The following is a 19,956-nucleotide window of genomic DNA, read 5'->3' as shown; positions in this document are numbered from 1 at the left end:
TGGGGACACGGCGTGATCAATGGCACAGGTAATGCAGAGTCTGGGAACTGTGAGTGCGGGGACCAAATGGCCTAAGGCACTGCGGTGTGTCTGCTGTATAGGAGGTGGCCATGTTGGAGACCAAATAGCTAATACTGAGCACTTGTGAAAACACCTGTGGGCAGGTGTAAGCCAATCCCGTGCTTGTGCTGCCTTTAAGTAGGCTGGGATTATGTCACTCTGGGCCAGTGCTTTGTTGTATCAAAGCTGTGCTCTAGCTCTGAACTCTCTCCGTGCATTCCTGTGTGATTCCCGTGGTCCAGATATCGCCTCCGTTCCCAGAGGTCCGTTTTGCAGCCTTCACTGCCAAAGATCTACCGGCTCTCCATTGTGCTATCAGTCAATTGCACACCTATTGGAAACACTTGGATTCCCAGTGTCCTGCATGAGGTTACCTTGTCTGTCTGCCTATCATACAAAGTCTGGAGGATTCCAATTCCCTCAGCTGTTCGTTTGTTCAACTCTGCATTTAACCCATTCATCACCTCGCCATCTACTACAGTTTCACAGTGATCTCCGGAACCCGCAAGTAACCCAATTCAGTACTTTTTCTATGTTGTCATTACAAGGATAATTCTTCACAGTCTCTCAGTTAACTCTTAAAACTCCATTGCAAATTCTTACAGTTAATTCTCCATGTCTGCATTAACCAGTTAAACACAATCTGCAGTTCAGCATCAAAGCCTGTTTATATTTGGACAATTCAACATTTATTCTTCAGCTTGTTTTTGCATATGTTTCCATGAACATTTCTTTTATTTATTTCTGAGTTTTCTCTTGCATATTATTTCTGTCATTCCTGCAATACTTCAGTATAATGATGATTAACAACTAGTCATTTAACTCCTTACTGAATTGTTACTTTAATAAATATATGAAACGGAACTTCCTTCGTCCTCCCTGTTTTCTTCATACCCCAGCACCTACCCCTGTGGTTGGTTCCAGGTTAACGGATTCACAAAAACACCCGGACCTGACAGTAACCTGACAGAGTGTTTACCATATGTGTCAACCATTTGCATGTGTCGACCTTTTGTTTATGTCGACCATAAGCTAGAGATGAGCGGATTTGGTTTTACTCGGTTTTACTCGGTTCTCAAAACGGCATCTTATTGGCTATCCAAAACACGTGACATCCGTGAGCCAATAAGATGCCGTTTTGAGAACCGAGTAAAACCGAGTAAAACTGAATCCGCTCATCTCTACCATAAGCACTGTTTATCTTTTACATGTCGAACTAATGACCATGTTGACCTTTTGTCCATGTCGGCCCAATACATGTCGACCACTAGTGGTCAACCTATTGACCACCTAATTAAGGTCGACCTATCTTCCAGATACCCTTTTGGTAGACTGTTCCGATAAAAGTTACCATTTGGACATTAATACATGCTGTCAAGTCAAAAGAGCCCTCCCCATAACTTGTGCATTTGCATCTACGTTTACTAAAGTCGCAGTCATGCGCCCACATCCTTACTTTGGCCTAAACTTGCCTACTCTTTTCCTCCCTCATTATGCTTCTGAAATCATAAGGAATTATGCTATGGGGTGTATTCAATTCCTGTCGGAAACTGCCGTCTTGTCGGAAAGACGGCAGTTTCCGACTGTTTCAGGGGGGTCATTCCGACCCGATCGCATGCTGCAATTCTTCTCAGCGGTGCGATCTGGTCGGAACTGCGCATACACGGTGGGCGCAATGCTCACACACGTCATTGCCTGGTGACGGCTGTCGCCGGGCAACGATTCTGGGAACGAGGAAAGCGGTCACAGCGGCGACTGCAAGAAGATTGTCAGGAGGAAGGAGTGTCGGGGCGTCAACTGACCATTTTCCGGGAGTGGTCCAGCGAACGCAGGCGTGTCAAGGCGTTTTGAGGGCGGATGTCTGATGTCAAATCCGTGACCTGCATCGCTGGATCTGTCACAAATAATAAGTAGGTAAAGAGCTGGTCTTGTTTTGCTAGAAACTTTTAAAGCATAGCAGGGCTGTACAAGCATTTGCAGCCCTGCTATGCTAAAATACACTCCCCCATAGGCGGCGTCAGGTTGATCGCACAAGCAGCAAAAAGTTGCTACGTGCGATCAACTCGGAATGACCCCCCAGGTCGGAAGGGGTTCCTACCTATTCAATGCCAGCCTTTTTTTCCTGACAAGTCAGGAATTCCCAACTTGTCGGATAGCACGTGGATCGGCGGCTACTCGTGTATCGTCAGAAACGCAGCTAAATCCGACAGGTTTTAGCCCCGTTTCCGACAATTTCAATCCAACTAAAGTCAGGTTGGCATGTCGGGAACGGCCAAATCCAATAGGCGGCATTGAATACTCACACGTATGTCTTCTTCATTACTTGTGTATATATTACTTATTACATGATTGTAATCAATAGTGAATAAGTATTTTGCTATGACATGTTTTAAAAAATGAATGCAAGCATATCTGATGCTTGACATAAAGATGTGCTACTGATGCATATTTGTAATTTATGCAACGTTTCGAAAGCATGCAATTGCAGTTTTCTTAGTGAATGATTTTTATTTATGCACTCATGGGGCAATATTTACTAATATTCGTGTTTTGACCATTTTGAAGGGTGTTTGAACTCGAATGGTATCGGGTGCATTTTACTGCAACTTTTTGAATCCTGATACGGTCATTCACTAAGCTGCCGAGTTTTGCATGATCGTTTTTTCCGATGTCGATGTGATTTGTAATATCAGGCAGTGTTTTACGGGAGTGTTGAATAAAACACTGCCTGAAAAAACACAAGGAAACCCGGCCGGATCTGTGAGATCCATGCAGGGCTTCATTGTGTACCTTAAAAAGTTAATTAAACTCTTTAAAATTCTGAAAAAAATTGCGTGGGGTCCCCCCTCCTAATCATAACCAGCCTCGGGCTCTTTGAGCCGGTCCTGGTTGAAAAAATATGGGGAAAAAAATTACAGGGGTTCCCCCATATTTAATCAACCAGCACCGGGCTCTGCGCCTGGTCCTGGTTCCAAAAATACGGGGGACATAAAGCGTAGGGGTCCCCCGTATTTCTGAAACCAGCACCGGGCTCCACTAGCTGGGGAGATAATGCCACAGCCGTGGGACACTTTGATATCGGTCCCTGCGGCCGTGCCATTAAAACCCCAACTAGTCACCCCTGGCCGGGTTACCCTGGAGGAGTGGGGACCCCTTCAATCAAGCGGTCCCGCCCCTCCAGCCACCCAAGGGCCAGGGGTGAAGCCCGAGGCTGTCCCCCCCATCCAAGGGCGGCGGATGGGGGGCTGATAGCCAAGTGTGAAAGTGTGAATATTGTTTTTAGTAGCAGTACTACAAGTCCCAGCAAGCCTCCCCCGCAAGCTGGTACTTGGAGAACCACAAGTACCAGCATGCGGTGGAAAACCGGGCCCGCTGGTACCTGTAGTACTACTACTAAAAAAATACCCCAATAAAAACAGGACACACACACCGTGACAGTACAACTTTATTACATATATGCACACCAACATACACACATACTTACCTATGTTCCCATGAGGCTCGGTCCTCTTCTCCATGTAGAATCCTTGGGGTACCTGTGAAAAAAATTATACTCACATAATCCAGTGAAGAATCCGGCCTTTGAATAATCCACGTACTTGGCAAAAAAATAAAACGCAAACCCGACCACGCACTGAAAGGGGTCCCATGTTTACACATGGGACCCCTTTCCCTGACTGCCAGGAACCCCCTGACTCCTGTCAAAGAGGGTCCCTTCAGCCAATCAGGGAGTGCCACGTTGTGGCACCCTCCTGATTGGCTGTGTGCTCATGTAGTGTCTGTCAGGCAGCACACGGCAGCCAATGGTGGGAACTTTGCGGTCAGCGGTGAGGTTACTTTCGGTCAACCGCTGACCGCAAAGTTCCCACCATTGGCTACAATGGAGCGCATAGGCGCTACATGTATCACTGCCGTGTGCTGCCTGACAGACACTACAGGAGCACACAGCCAATCAGGAGGGTGCCACGACGTGGCGCTCCCTGATTGGCTGAAGGGACCCTCTTTGACAGGAGTCAGGGGGGGTCCTGGCAGTCAGGGAAAGGGGTCCCATGTGTAAACATGGGACCCCTTTCAGTGCGTGGTCGGGTTTGCGTTTTATTTTTTTGCCAAGTACGTGGATTATTCAAAGGCCGGATTCTTCACTGGATTATGTGAGTATAATTTTTTTCACAGGTACCCAGAGGATTCTACATGGAGAAGAGGACCAAGCCTCATGGGAACATAGGTAAGTATGTGTGTATGTTGGTGTGCATGTATGTAATAAAGTTGTACTGTCACGGTGTGTGTGTCCTGTTTTTATTGGGGTATTTTTTTAGTAGTAGTACTACTACAGGTACCAGCGGGCCCGGTTTTCCACCGCATGCTGGTACTTGTGGTTCTCCAAGTACCAGCTTGAAGGGAGGCTTGCTGGGAATTGTAGTACTGCTACTAAAAACAATATTCACACTTTCACACTTGGCTATCAGCCCCCCATCCGCCGCCCTTGGATGGGGGGACAGCCTCGGGCTTCACCCCTGGCCCTTGGGTGGCTGGAGGGGGGGGACCCCTTGATTGAAGGGGTCCCCACTCCTCCAGGGTACCCCGGCCAGGGGTGACTAGTTGGGGTTTTAATGGCACGGCCGCAGGGACTGATATCAAAGTGTCCCCCGGCTGTGGCATTATCTCCCCAGCTAGTGGAGCCCGATGCTGGTTTCAGAAATACGGGGGACCCCTACGCTTTTTGTCCCCCGTATTTTTGGAACCAGGACCAGGCGCAGAGCCCGATGCTGGTTGATTAAATATGGGGGAACCCCTGTCATTTTCCCCCCCATATTTTTTCAACCAGGACCGGCTCAAAGAGCCCGAGGCTGGTTATGCTTAGGAGGGCGGACCCCACGCAATTTTTTTTTCTGATTTTACACTAAACAGACCCTTTCCCATAGATAACCATGCACAGATCTCACTGATCCGTGCATGGTTATCCAAACTCGACTGGAAAAAGCAGGTCTATTTTTTTAACGATTCAAAAAAAAACAGACCCGCACTTGAGCATTCAGAGACTATCACCCAAATACGAATGAATAGTGAATGCCCGTATTGTATGAAATAACAGCCGTGTTTGACCGATGGTCTATTCATTCGTATTTCGGAAGGCTGTCATTCAAACCATTACGAGTAGACCAGACACTGCCGAGATTGGTGCTTAGTTAATTCCCGGATTAGGACTTAGAAAAAAAAACACAAATCGGCCAAACTCGGATTTTTAGTAAATACTGGCCCTGGTGAGCACAGCCTTCAAACAGGTAATCATACCACCAAACCTAAATAAGTCATACCATAACCCAACCTTTCTCTATAACTACTCCCTATTTCTCTTCTCCCCTTTGCCTCCAAACTATTTTAGAAATTTCTGTGCGGTTGCCTCCTCACTATGGGGGTAATTCAGACCTGAGCGCTGCTGTGCTTTTTCGCACAGCGGGCGATCAGATCTAAACTGCGCATGCATATGTACCATTCGCACAGGCGTTCGCGAGTAGATTGACATGAAGAGGGCATTTGTGGGTGGCAACTGACCGTTTTCAGGGAGTGTTTGGAAAAACGCAGGCATTTCCAAGCGTTTGAAGGGAGGGTGTCTGACGTCAAATCCTGTCCCGAACAGTCTCATGTGATTGCAGCGGCTGAGTAAGTCCTGGGCTGCACAGAGACTGCACAAAATCAGTTTGTGCAGCTCTGCTACACATCCGAACTCACACTTGCACAGCAACAATACACTCCCCCTGTAGGCGGCAACTCTCTGATCACAGGGCTGCAAAAAATGCTGCCTAGCGATCAGGTCTGAATTACCCCCTATCTCCACTCTCGCTCCCTTTTCAACTCTATGAATAGAGCTTCCAGCTTCCGCTAACAAAAATAATCAATGGTCTACTTGCAGGGTCATTTATCCATACTCATATTCCTGAACATCTGTGCTCCTTTCAACAACATTGCTCACCCTCTTCTAATACCCACGGTTTACTCCATTAGAATTCATGCCACAGTTATTTCTGATGTGTCCAGCTAGTCCTTCTGCATTCCTACAGTACTTCTGGAACATTCTTCCTCCCCAACTTCTGGAACATTCTATCTGACATTCCTCTCACCCATATGTTGCAGCTTTAATCCTTTCTCAATGATCAGGAAAGACTGATCTTGCACTCTTGCCTCTCAAAAACATTTACTTGTGGCACCCCCGAAAATTGTGTATGTCCTTATAAAAGTGAGAGAACAGTATTTTTAAAATCTGAGAGTGTTATGCTGGTGCAGCAAAGGTTAAAGGGTGGACCGGAGTCCAGTCACGTGTCCTGTACTGGTGAGGTAGCGAGAGCTGATTGGGCAGAGTGAGAGAAGGACAGTAGAGCCTTGTGGGAGAGGAGGGAGGAGTTGTAGAGAAACCAATGAAGGAGCTGGACGTGTTGTGAGGAGTGGAGCTGGAGAAGCTGAATCAGAGCAAAGCAGGTCATCACGCAAGGCAGTGGAGAGCAGCTTTGCAACACAAAAGCAGCTGGGTGAATCCGTGACAGCAGAGAACTGGGAGAGTGGGCATTAGATGTCACAGTCAGGGAGCGGACACTGCCAGGCCATTGCAGAGACACAGACACTGCAACCGTCTTGAGCAACTGTAAACTGCTGAGACAGGTCTAGCCAGAGAGCGGAACAACCTGAAAGGTTCAGAGTGAGTGAACAAAACACTGATTGTGTTGTGGACTACAAACGGATGCTATACCCAGTTGTCCATTTATTACATACATACTGCTCAAGAATGCATGAAGAGAAGGGGTGCTACCAGGCCCTTAACAGAAAATCCCACATACAGTAATAACCCTTGCTTGAACACAGTTACCAGAACAAAGATATTACTTGTAAGAAATATTTGATAGAGGAATTTAGATGCTTTAAGGAGTAAAGACCAAAGTATTTGTTCCAAGAATAATTACGACAGAGAAAGCTGTATTGTTTCAAGATCCTGAGATACTTTCGCAAATTACATTCTTTTTGCAATATTAAAGAACAGTGACATGTCTGTAAAACCCAGGATTAATATTGCTTCACAAGTGCCATTGCCCCCCCCCCCCCCCCCCATTGCAATGCTGTGGAACTGTAGGCTCTCCATCCCTTGTGCAACAAGAACAGCTACACCACAACCCCATTGCAACACTGTGGCATTGTCAGATTTAAGAGCTCCAATGTAAAATTGCCAGGGAAGATTAAGACATTCTTATCAGGGATAGGTAGAAAGTAGTAATTGCCATTGAAACATTATTATTAATCACTTTCTACACTGTCTTCATTATTGTCTTCTTTTCTTGGAATATGCATATATCTGTGATTAAATTCATTGTATCACTGAATTATTAAATGTTCCAGTGTGTTGTGAGCTGTAGCCAAATGTGATTTTTTTTGTCTTCTTAAATTAATCATTAATACTGTGTTTGTCCAATCTTGCCAAATAATTAATCACCATGTTTAATCCAGAATTCTTTGTAGCTCATTAAAAGGAAACTTCCTGTTGGAGATTGCTGTCAGTAAATCACTATTGCGTATCAATCTATCCTACCTCTCTGAGCAAGGTACAGCAAACAAGGTATGGAGGAAAAATCTTAGGAAAAGGGTATGTCACATAGCCACTGAACATCTGTGATACCTCTTCCAACTACTTAGACACACCTTCCAACCCCGGGGTGTTACAGTACCATTTTGCAAATGTCTACACTAGATTACCATATCCTCAATAATTTAATTCAAATTACTCCCTCAGTTCCCTTTGTCTCTGCTAGCCATCTTTGATGCCCACCTTTATATTTCCCCCATGGCACTACCTATTTGTGGAATTCCCTGCCATATCTGATTAGTGTCTTAACCAGCCTTCACTTCTTAAAAGGCTCTTTAAAAACCCACTTATTAGAGCCTATCCTATTTTTGGAATACTCACAATAGCCCAACTACAGTATCCCAATCTCAGAGCTAATATCATGTCTTTTTTCATAATTGTACCTCTTCCCTCTAAACTGTAAACTCTCCTATAATCAGGGATCTCCGTATCCTTGGTTTCACACTTAACATTTATTTTGCCTACATTTTATGCCCATTTTATGTTTTCTATATTTTCCCCATTTTCTGATATTGTGTACTTTGGTGCCTTACAGATTAAGCCCAATAACATCTGATTAGGACGCACTCTGGCGCCTTACAGATTAAGCCCAATAACATCTGATACTGTGACGCACTCTGGCACCTTACAGATTAAGCCCAATAACAATTATGTATTTTTGTTTTTTACATTGAAAATTAAGTAAGCCATCATCTTGAAAAGCATATGGTGCCTAATGTAGCTGCTTACAGTCCATTAATGCAATTAGGAGTTTATATGTTTAATTAATTATAAATTATAGTTTCACAAAGTATATTTCACATATGCAGAAACAGTTCAATGCTTGAAACAGCGTTAAAAACGGAACAAACCTGTAAAACAATTTTACGTGAGGCAGCTAAATAAAGTCTAGGTTCAGGCAAAAATAAAAAAGAAACAATTATAGCATTAAACTTTAAAGCAAAATAATTAGCAACCTCTCTGCCTCGAATATTGATTTAATATACACTGGGTAGCAGAAAGGACAGAAATTAACACTTGCTAATGAATGATACTGAACATATGGAGAAATGTGATGAATCCCACTGGACCATTCGTGTTCAAATTAGTAAGCAGCAGTACTGTGCAACAGTAAATCAAAAATACTACTACAACAATTCTCTAATCAAGTCTGGAACCCTGAGGGGAATACAAAAGCACAAACTAACATGTCTCTCTGTACTCACCTGCCTAAGTATCTGGGCTGCCATAACATGACTGCAGTCAAAGATAATACGGAATTCTCTACCTCTCTTCATCTCCTTCAGGAGAGGGCGGGCATCTTCAGACTCTGGTGGCAGCTGACGAATTTTTAAACGGATGTTGTATCTTGCTGGTGCCATGATGAGCTCCTGCAAACGGATGAGACCTACAGCAACAAAAGTCAGTAGTTGTAAATTGTGATAAGCCTATGATCTCATTAATTTGTCTATCCTATGTATTCTGAGGGACAGGGTAAATTCTAGGTTACTGTTATTATTTTACTAATCATAATTTAAATAATTACCGTATCTTTCATTTGAAGTATGCATCCTTTAAAAACATTTTTTTAATTGACTAATGATCATAAAAAAAAATTTAATTACTTCAGTTGAAACATTTTAATTTATAAGGGAAAATGTAAGAAACAATCTAAATAGTGTAGAAGTTGCTCATACCAACCAAATAGCTTCTAGCTAGTATTTATCAAGAACTTTGCTATGGACAACTTCTACACGTCCACTCCTTAGAAAGATTAATATATCTTCCCCTAAAGAGTATAACCAGTACTACCTAGATTGTTTACAAAGTGCAGAATCCATGGGCATCTATGACCAATTGCTTCAATTATTTCTAAGAATCAGGAAACGCATCTACTAGTAAGATATTAGTATATTAATACAGATGTGTCCCCATACATCATTCCTGTAGTGGCACCAAATAGACTCTCTCAGTGAGTCAGGTCCCCTGAGACCATACCTCCCAACTCTCCCAAAGTTAGCGGGACAGTCCCGCTAACTGGACACTGTCCCGCTGTCCCACCCGTGGGCTGCAGTGTCCCACGCGCGGGGGCAGTTGGGAGAGCCAGTGATCACAGCTGCTCTGCTTTGCAAAGCAGCCGGTGATCACTGAATAGATGCCGTGCGCATGCGTACAGCATCTATCAGCACAAGGAGGGGAGCCGGGGGCTGTAAAGCCGCTTATAGAGTGCTGTGCACGCACCAAAAATGCAGAAAGCAGGGGTTGCAGCACTAGGCCCTGCCCCTTGCCTCCAGGACCTGCCCTCTCTATACGAATCTCCACCCTCTTTTCAGCCATGGTCCCTATTCAGAAGGGACAGAAGTTGGGAGGTATTCCTGAGAGTCTGCTAGCATGTGGCATTCTTTTTGTGCCTTTTTTTTCTGAAAATGCATCTTAGTCACAACGCAATGAGACTAGGATGCACCAGGAGACTGTGCTGATTGATTTGCTTTGCAACACATGTATATCTGTATGAACAGTGAGACTAAAATACATTTTCTGCAAAGAGAAAGATGACTGATGCAAACAAAGTTGCATGGGACCTGTCAGATCACTCACACCAGGCATATCATGATGCATGGTACATTGAGGTTAGATGTATGGGGACACATCTGTACTAATATTTTGTACATATTTGCCATGATAGAGAACACATGCTGAAATAGACTATACCAGTTGTTCTCAAACTCGGTCCTCGGGACCCCACACGGTTCACGTTTTCCATGTCACCCAGCAGGTGCACTGTGTATCACCAACTGTCACATTTTAAAACTCTACAGGTGACCTGCAAAACATGAACCGTGTGGGGTCCTGAGGATCGAGTTTGAGAACCTGTGGACTATACCATGTCCATTTTAAAGAATTAATTACAAATTATTATAATTTAGAATTAGAAATGGGGTGTAATTCAGCATGGGTTGTAGTCTCTAACATGTGGGTGGACGCCCAGCACAGAGCAAGTCTGCCCCGCACTCTGGGTCCTGCCCCCCCCCCCCCCTAACATGTGAGCATATCGCTATACAGCGATGCACTCGCATGATTAGGGTTGCCACCTGAGTTGCAGCGGCTGTGTGTGACATCACGCAGTTGCCGCGGCCCGCTCTGCAAATGATCCGGACACACCTGTGTTGTCCAGACCACGCCCATAAAATGGTGCATCAACACCCAAAAGACTCGCCGTCTATGCCCCACCACCGCCCCTGTCAGCTTTAAGACCTCATGCATACACCCACCGCCATACACGCATGCATAGAAGTGCCAAAATCGGTAAATAGCGGTTTCCACAATTCTGTGGGGCAAGCTGAATTAGCCCCAGAATCCGTTTCCCTGACTTGGCCAGATATATTTGTGGCTCTGTGTTATGTATGTGAAATCGTATGTATTTTATGTGCAGTATGCTACATGTGGTTTCAGGAAGCAGAAATTAAATAAAATAATAATCTAATAGGGACATCTGACACATGAAGTAGACTTTTCTGTTTGCCTAATCCTATTAGGCATGAGCACATGGTAGGGATATTAGTAGTTTGGTAGTCTAGGTGTTTGGTTAGGGTTTTTAGTGGTTAAGAAGCATCTAAAACACTGAATGAGTGACAAAACATGTTATTGAAAGAGTCCAAATAGCACCAGTGGTTTTATCAAAAAACCTTAGCCTATTGCTCTAAAACTATGTAGCTCCAAAGAAGTGGTTTGATCAAGTCAAATCTCTTGTACTTTAGTTACCAAGTGGTCTGCCCACCTTCTCATGCTGCATCCTCATATCTACTGTTCACCTTGCTAGGTCGGAGGTGGGGACGGTCTATTCTGAAGTATGGTGCTTTCCTGTGATATCATAGCAAAGTGCCTCACTTCATGTCAGTGTATAACATTCAGATACAGTAGTGAACAGCTTGTCCTATAAAAAAGCTGATGGCTACTTCCACGTCATGCCAGGGGGTACTACGGGGGCATAAAAAACATCACTGTTTTTTAATCATATTGATTTAAGTGAAAATGGTCCCTTAACAATTAAATATAGCTTTGTTATTAGGTCTTCTTGGTACAGATAACATATATAATTTTGCATATTTTTGCAAACTTGACCGACTGTTGGTGCCACCATACCTGTGCTGTCATCATAGACTACTGTTGCTGACCTCCACTTTAAAAACTGCACAAGATCCAGGATTGCGTGGCTGAGAGAGGCATAGTCTGGGTACAAGTTTACATAGAAGGAGTCTCTGTTATCTAGTGGGTGGTGCTTCCATCGGACCTGGATATGTGGAACTTCCAATGCGTTGCAAATAGACTGGACTGCGTTGGAGGAGGAACTGTGAGATGGACCAAATATAGCAACCACTCCAAGGGCCAGCTGGTCACAAGCTGCAACAAAGAGATATTCTTATCATCAATGCAATTTAGTTAAAGTGTGAACCAAGGGGTTTTGGCTATGGGAATAAAACATTACACAGTTTTAATATAATAGGTTATTGGGAGTTAATTATAAACTATGATTAAATCACAATATACTGGAGAATTGCAATAGAAGAGCTTTAAATAAGACAGTTGTTACTGAAATTTCCAGGACAGGTCACACCAAAAACAATTTTGTTTAGCATTCAACTTTCACAAGTCTTTGGGCATTTTTAGAAACTGGTGTAATGCTATGTACACATTATGCGATCTCATACGATACAATATCGTATGATATTGTATAAGATATCCGATCAGATCAGATCGTGTGTGTGTGACACTACAAACGATGTCAAACGATGTCTAGAAAAAAGTAATCAATGGAGTACAAAAGCACACAATGTCACCTCATCAAGACTGCATGCAGTCCGACGTACGATGTCGCATGCGACCCACGGGAGCGCGCATCGTACGTCGGATGCTGCATATACATTATACAGTATCATTCAGAAACGAACAATATCGTTCAAATCGTAAATGATATTGCATAGTGTGTACGGGCCATAAGAGTATCACCCTGACAAGACCATGTTGTTACCAATTAAGTATAAAGAGACAATAGTAAAGAAACATCTCAACATTGAGTAGTGTGTCAATAACTTATAAACCCAATTTGCTTTATACCTACTTATCTTAAGAAGAATACAGGGTAATGTTGTTCCTGTTTCTTGGCTCAAACACTATTCAAATAAAATGTGAAGTTTGTTTTGCCTTAACAGCATTTTGTAACTATGCTAAACATCTGAGGGGTGCTCCACTATAATTTTTAACCATGGGATGAATACCGTCTTCATTTATAGCGTTAGGCACAGTTTGGCCACTGTCACCACTCATCAATTGTTTGCCAATTGCTGTAATAGCTGCAGTAGCCTAATGCATCAATTCATCAACTTACAGTCTACAAGTTACTGGAAATGCAAAACAGTTAAAATAAACACACATCCTATATCTGTATCCTCATCATAAATGTTAACATATCCCCTTCCAATCAAGAGAGCATGACACATTTACTCAGTAGCAAACTCATGCATGTTAGGAGCTGCCACTGTTAGTACGGTGGCAGCCTGAGGGTTATTTAATTCTACCCATACAATGAGAGAATAACACAAATGTTCTACTACCCATTTGGGAATACGTGGCTTGCCTTAATTTTAAAGGGCTGCATACACTAACTTATTAAGTTACAAAACTCGGCTCCCACTAATGTTTGTGGGCTCAAATAGACAACACAAATTCCTTCCTATCTTCAGATATATTTTAGACACTGTCACCTACAGTACACAAGTCACAGTAGATCGCCTCTTGTTTACCACCAATAGTGAAACAATAACTAGAGATGAGCGGGTTCGGTTCGTCGAGATCCGAACCCCCCCGAACTTCACGTGGTTTACACGGGTCCGAGGCAGCCTCGGTTCTTCCCGCCTTTCTCGCAAAACCCGAACGAGGCAAAACGTCATCATCCCGCTGTCGGATTCAAATTCCATATAAAGAGCCGCGCATCGCCGCCATTTTCACTCGTGCATTGTAGACTGAGCAGAGAGGACGTGGCTACAGTCTCTGCCTGAATAGCCCAATATCAGCTAAATATCAGCTCAATATCTGTGCTCGGTATCAGTGCTGCATTGTGGTGATCAGTATATAGTAGTACAGTACAGTAGTCCATTGCTGTATCTTGCTGCTCCGTGTCCGTTCTAGTATCCTGAACAGTGCTCAATATCTGTGCTCAATATCAGTGCTGCATTGTGGTGACCATTATATAGTAGTTCAGTACAGTAATCCAGTGCTGTATCTTGCTGCTCCTTGTCAGTTCTAGTATCCTGAACAGTGTTCAATATCTGTGCTCAGTATCAGTGCTGCATTTTGGTGACCATTATATAGTAGTTCAGTACAGTAATCCATTGCTGTATGTTGCTGCTCTGTGTCAGTTCTAGTATCCTGAACAGTGCTCAATATCTTTGCTCAGTATCAGTGCTGCATTGTGGTGACCAGTATATAGTAGTACAGTCCAGTAGTCCAGTGCTGTATCTTGCTGCTCCGTGTCAGTTCTAGTATCCTGAACAGTGCTCAATATCTGTGCTCAGTATCAGTGCTGCATTGTGGTGACCAGTATATGGCAGTACAGTAGTCCATTGCTGTATCTTGCTGCCCTGTGTCAGTTCTAGTATCCAGAACAGTGCTCAGTATCTGTGCTCAGTATCAGTGCTGCATTGTGGTGACCAGTATATAATACTACAGTATAGTAGTCCAGTGCTGTTCTTGATGCCCAGTGTGAGTTCTAGTATCCTCATCAGTGCTCAGTATCACTGGTCAGTGTCATGTCAGAACAAAATGTTTTGGAGGTTGTGGAGGTGTCTTCCTCAGAGGAGTCTGTACCAGGTACTCAGGATTGCCTTGAGTGGTTTCATCCCATTAGGATGGAGACAGAATGGCTGGATAGCCTAGGAAATAAGACTCCTCAGAGTTCATTAGGGCATACTCTATTAAGTTGCTGGAAAAAAGCTACGAAGAATGCTCTAGATATGGATCAGTCCATTTCATCTAGGACCCCTCAGCTCCTGATACACAGGTCTTGCAGGCCAACAAGGACATCAATGCCGACACGGGGATCGACACAGAAGTTAGAGGGGGGCACTATGATAGATTGGAATACAACATTCAGCAATTTATCAATGCCATTAGAGATGTGTTAGAAATACCTATACAAACAGAGGAAAATTCTTGTATGCTAACTACAAAATCATTAGTGACATTCATGGTTTCGGAAGAGTTGAATACCCTATTTGAAAGATCCTGGTTAAACCCAGAAGAGGTTATTTACATCCCCAATAAAGTACTTAAGACATATCCCTTTCCTGAGGAGGATAGAAGGAGATGGGAGATTCCTCCCATAATGGACATTTCGGTGTCCAGGCCATCAGGGGTAATTACATTACCTGTACCAGGCTCGGCCTCGTTAAAGGAACTGACTGACCGCAAGATAGAGACAACTCTAAAATCCATTTACACGGCTACTGGTGCCGCCCTTAGGCCCACTATTGCATGCACTTGGGTAGCTAGAGCTATGTTAAAATGGTAAGACAATTTAATAGAAGACCTTGATACAATTCATAGGGATGATGTTGTCTTGATTTCTAGGTCACATAAAGGATTTGGCTAAATTCATGGTGAAAGCCATGAGGGACATTGGGCTGATGAATTCTAGAGCATCCTCCATGGCAGTAGCGGCTCGCAGAGGTCTCTGGATCTGCCAATGGAACGCAGACGCCAAATCCATGAGGTACCTCCCCTTCGCAGGTGAGACACCGCTTGGGGACACTCTGAATACAAATCCTTCCGCAGCACCACCTGTGAGAAGACGTAACTCTGCTTCTCTGATGCAGTCCCCTTGGGCTGCCAGATCGAGAAAATTCGAAAGAGCAGAAAGTCTGCACCATCCACAGGTGCACGGGTTCAGAGGTTGGATTCTACTACCCTAGTGTCCTCAGCGTGACGCGGAAGGACTCCCATGTGGGGGTCCACTGGGGGGGGATCTCATCTACATCACTACAGGGGAGCCTTAGTGATTATTATTATTATTATATCCCGGGTAATAAAAATGATTACCCAGGGTTAGAAACTGGATTCAGTAGTTTCCCCCTGGCTGTTTGTTTAATCAGCCCTGCCAATTGTTAAGACAGTGGGTTTGTCCCTGTCATATAAAAAAGTTTTTTTTAAAGTGCCATCATGTCTGACACTTCCATATATGTCCAGTGGTACTGTCATTTTATATAATTCCCGACATTACTGCCATTTAATTCCAGTGATTTTGTCATTTTCTTCCAGTGATTTAGACCAATAATACCATTGATTAGAACAAATAATTCCTGTGATACTGGCTTTTAATTCTAGTGATTTTGTCATTTTCTTCCAGTGATTTGGACCAATAAATAATACCATTGATTAGAACGAATAATTCCTGTGATACTGGCTTTTAATTCTAGTGATTTTTCATTTTCTTCCAGTGATTTGGACCAATAAATAATACCATTGATTAGAACGAATAATTCCTGTGATATTGAGGTGTTTGTGTCGCTTAGCTTAGCCATCCAGCGACCACAGTGCACCTTTTTTTATTTTTTCTTTGCATCATGTGCTGTTTGGGGACTATGGCCCTCATTCCGAGTTGTTCGCTCGGTATTTTTCATCGCATCGCAATGAAAATCCGCTTAGTACGCATGCGCAATGTTCGCACTGCGACTGCGCCAAGTAACTTTGCTATGTAGAAAGTAATTTTACTAACGGCTTTTTCATCGCTCCGGCGATCGTAATGTGATTGACAGGAAATGGGTGTTACTGGGCGGAAACACGGCGTTTCAGGGGCGTGTGGCTGAAAACGCTACCGTTTCCGGAAAAAACGCAGGAGTGGCCGGAGAAACGGTGGGAGTGCCTGGGCGAACGCTGGGTGTGTTTGTGACGTCAACCAGGAACGACAAGCACTGAACTGATCGCACAGGCAGAGTAAGTCTGAAGCTACTCCAAAACTGCTACGAGGTTTGTGATCGCAATTTTGCGATTACTTCGGTCGCACTTTTAAGAAGCTAAGATACACTCCCAGTAGGCGGCGGCTTAGCGTGTGTAACTCTGCTAAATTCGCATTGCGACCGATCAACTCGGAATGAGGGCCTATGTTTTTAAAAGTGCCATCCTGTCTGACACTTCCGCATACAGTATGTCCAGTGGTACTGCCATTTGATATAATTCCCGACATTACTGCCATTTAAATCCAGTGATTTTGTCATTTTCTTCCAGTGATTTGGACCAATAATACCATTGATTAGAACAAATAATTCCTGTGATACTGGCTTTTAATTCTAGTGATTTTGTCATTTTCTTCCAGTGATTTGGACCAATAAATAATACCATTGATTAGAACGAATAATTCCTGTGATATTGAGTTGTTTGTGTCACTTAGCTTAGCCATCCAGCGACCTTGGTGCACCTTTTTTTTTTTGCATCATGTGCTGTTTGGGGACTATTTTATTTAAGTACCATCCTGTCTGACACTGCAGGGCCACTCCTAGATGGGCCAGGTGTTTGTGCCGCCCACTTGGGTCGCTTAGCTTAGTCATCCAGTGACCTCAGTGCAAATTTTAGGACTAAAAATAATATTGTGAGGTGTAAGGTGTTCAGAATAGATTGGAAATGAGTGGTAATTATGGTTATTGAGGTTAATAATACTATATTTTAATAGTGTTCTTATGTTTCCTCCCTTATAAGTTCATACTTAAGGCCCTATTTAGTCATATACAAATGTGATTTGTGTATTTTTTGTATTAAGTTGCATTTTTTTTTTCATTGTACATGTATGATTTTTCTCAATCTGCATAGCCAAAACCAGGGCTAGAACAGGTGTGCAATCGCGTGTAGTGGGTGTGTTATTGCAGCCAGAGTATAGTAAGGCTGTGGTGTGGGCATGCAGTTGCGAAGCTTGACTAAAATGCCAACAAAAACCCTCAACTGCAGCTTCTTGGAGGGGCTAACTTGTGGGTGTTCTGACCAGACCAGCAAAGGGATGCAAAGCAGGTAGGCGCTGGGTAGGAGAGGTGCTCTCCTTGCTCTGTATCCTTGTGCTGCGCCTGGCCTCGCTGTTGCTGCCAGCTGGTGTGCCTGTCACACTGACAGGCAGTGGCGCCGGCAGCATGATGAAGCCTCCTCCAGCGTCATGTCACAGTCCACGGCCCATTCCGAAAAAGGGGCAGAGCTACACGGCAGCGAGGGTTGGAGCTACATGGGACCAGACTGCAGAGGAGGACAGACAGAAACTGCTACAGATCCTGACTGTCAGATAGTATGTTGGGGGAGAGTGAGTGAGAAACTGTGTGTGTGTGTGTGTGTGTGTGTGTGTGTGTGTGTGTGTGTCTCTATGTGTATGTTTGTATGTATGTGTGTGTGTCTCTATGTGTATGTATGTGTGTGTATCTATGTGTGTGTATGTATGTGTGTGTGTGTGTGTGTATCTATGTGTATGTGTATGCATGTGTGTGTGTACCTATGTGTATGTATGTTTGTGTGTATCTACAGTATGTGTGTATCTATGTGTATATGTGTCTCTCTATGTTTATGTGTGTGTGTATCTATGTGTGTGTATATATGTGTATGTCATAGGCAGAACTTCCGACGGTGAACCCGTTGCATAGCACAGAGGCCCACAGCAATTAAGGGACCTGAAGCCGTCACCATTATAATGAGTCATCATTATAAGCTGCCATTGCTGCATCACGCTTTCTGTCCGTCCCGGTCCTAGTATAGATTGAGCCTGCTGTTGTGGAAAGATGAGGTCCACAGTCTGGCCAGAAGAGGGGGGGCGCCAAACCCCTCTCTTCCCCACTCCTCCCCTTTCCTTCCGACCAGTCCGGCTCTTCCTATCTTAGGCTTGCTGCCACAGGGGAGGAAGGTGCCCTAAGAGTGGAGCATGCACTGAGGTCTTTGGAGGTATGGAGCGACAGAGCTTGAAAGAGGCGGAGCAGCCACCTGCTGCAGAAAGCCCAGCGCCTGTCAGGCTTCTGAAGCAGTGGCTTCCCTGTGAGTAGCAGAAGACAAAAGAGCAGTTGAAGCTGCCTACACCGCCCCCCCCCCCCCCTTACCCACCACCGAGAGCATCCGGCCACATATAGAGCCAATGCAGAGAACGGGGTCAGGCAGTGACAGTAACGTTTTCACTGCCCACCAATGACATCGTCGGAGGGCAGAGCCAAAGAGGACAACTGTCAGGAGCTGGTTGCTGAAGTTTACCTGTCACCCTCTCCCTGTCTCCCATTGCCTATAACTGTCACCAACTACCATGTACTGTACCTGTCACCCACTGCCTATACCTGTCACCCTCTCCCCGTCACCCGCACCCACTCCCTGTTTCCTACTGTCTATGTCACTCTCTCCATCATCCACTGCCTCTACCTGTCACCCTCTTTCTTACATTGTGTATGGCTGACTGGAGGCTGGGATCCCGGCGGTCAGCATATCGACGCCGGGATACTGGCCACTTGAATGCAGGTAGGGCGGCAAGCGCAATGAGTAGGAATAGCTCTCGGCCCCCTGTCGGAATTCTGGTGGTCGGGATCCTGGCGTCGGTATTCTGACTGCCGGGATCCCGACCACCAGGATGGTAACTACATCCCTCTTCCTCTCACCCTCTATCTGTCACCCACTGCCTATACTTGTCACCCCCTCCCCATCATCCTCTGCCTATCCCATCACCTGCTGCCAGTCCTTGTCACCCTATCCCTATTTACTACTGCCTATGTCACTCTTTCCATCATCCACTGCTGCTCATTGTCACCCTCTCCCTATATCTGTCACCCCCTCCCCATCATTTTCTGCCTGTCCCTGTCCCCGTCTGCCTGTCCTTGTCACCTTATCCTCTTTTCCGTCAACCCACTGCCTCTCGTCACAGATAGCCATGTGGCATATTGTGAACTTGAGATAGGACGGAAGAGGGGGGCCCAAAGCAAATTTCTGCAGCGGGGCCCACCATTCACAAGTTTTGCCACTGGTGTATGTGTGTATGTGTGTGTGTGTATCTGTGTGTATGGGGCATAATGTGTATAAGTCGCACTTCTGTGGGCATTATATGTAACCAGCATTACTACTGGGGACATTATGTGTATATGCGGCGTACTACAGGGGGTATTATGTGTATAAGCGGCACCACTACCAGGGACATTATGTGTATAAACAGCACTACTATGCGTGGGGTGAAGTGAATAAGATTGTGCTACTGTGTGGCGTAATCTGAAATGGGTGTACTATTGTGTGGTCAGGCC

The 19,956-nt window shown here is 44.6% G+C and overlaps 1 protein-coding gene across 1 annotated transcript in view; it reads right to left on the bottom strand.

Annotated features, from left to right (window-relative positions):
• GRIK3 (glutamate ionotropic receptor kainate type subunit 3) overlaps window positions 1-19,956 on the bottom strand; it is a 982,272-nt gene that overhangs the window by 557,152 nt on the left and 405,164 nt on the right. The window contains exons 3-4 of the mRNA XM_063954369.1: window positions 11,810-12,067; window positions 8,893-9,074 (exon numbers count right to left, since the gene is read on the bottom strand). Of these exons, the coding sequence (XP_063810439.1) occupies window positions 8,893-9,074; window positions 11,810-12,067 (440 nt within the window). The remainder of the gene's footprint in view (window positions 1-8,892; window positions 9,075-11,809; window positions 12,068-19,956) is intronic.

Source organism: Pseudophryne corroboree, chromosome 2 (genome assembly GCF_028390025.1).
Source record: "Pseudophryne corroboree isolate aPseCor3 chromosome 2, aPseCor3.hap2, whole genome shotgun sequence".
Classification (NCBI taxonomy): domain Eukaryota; kingdom Metazoa; phylum Chordata; class Amphibia; order Anura; family Myobatrachidae; genus Pseudophryne; species Pseudophryne corroboree.
This window is presented reverse-complemented; position numbering and strand designations above follow the sequence as displayed.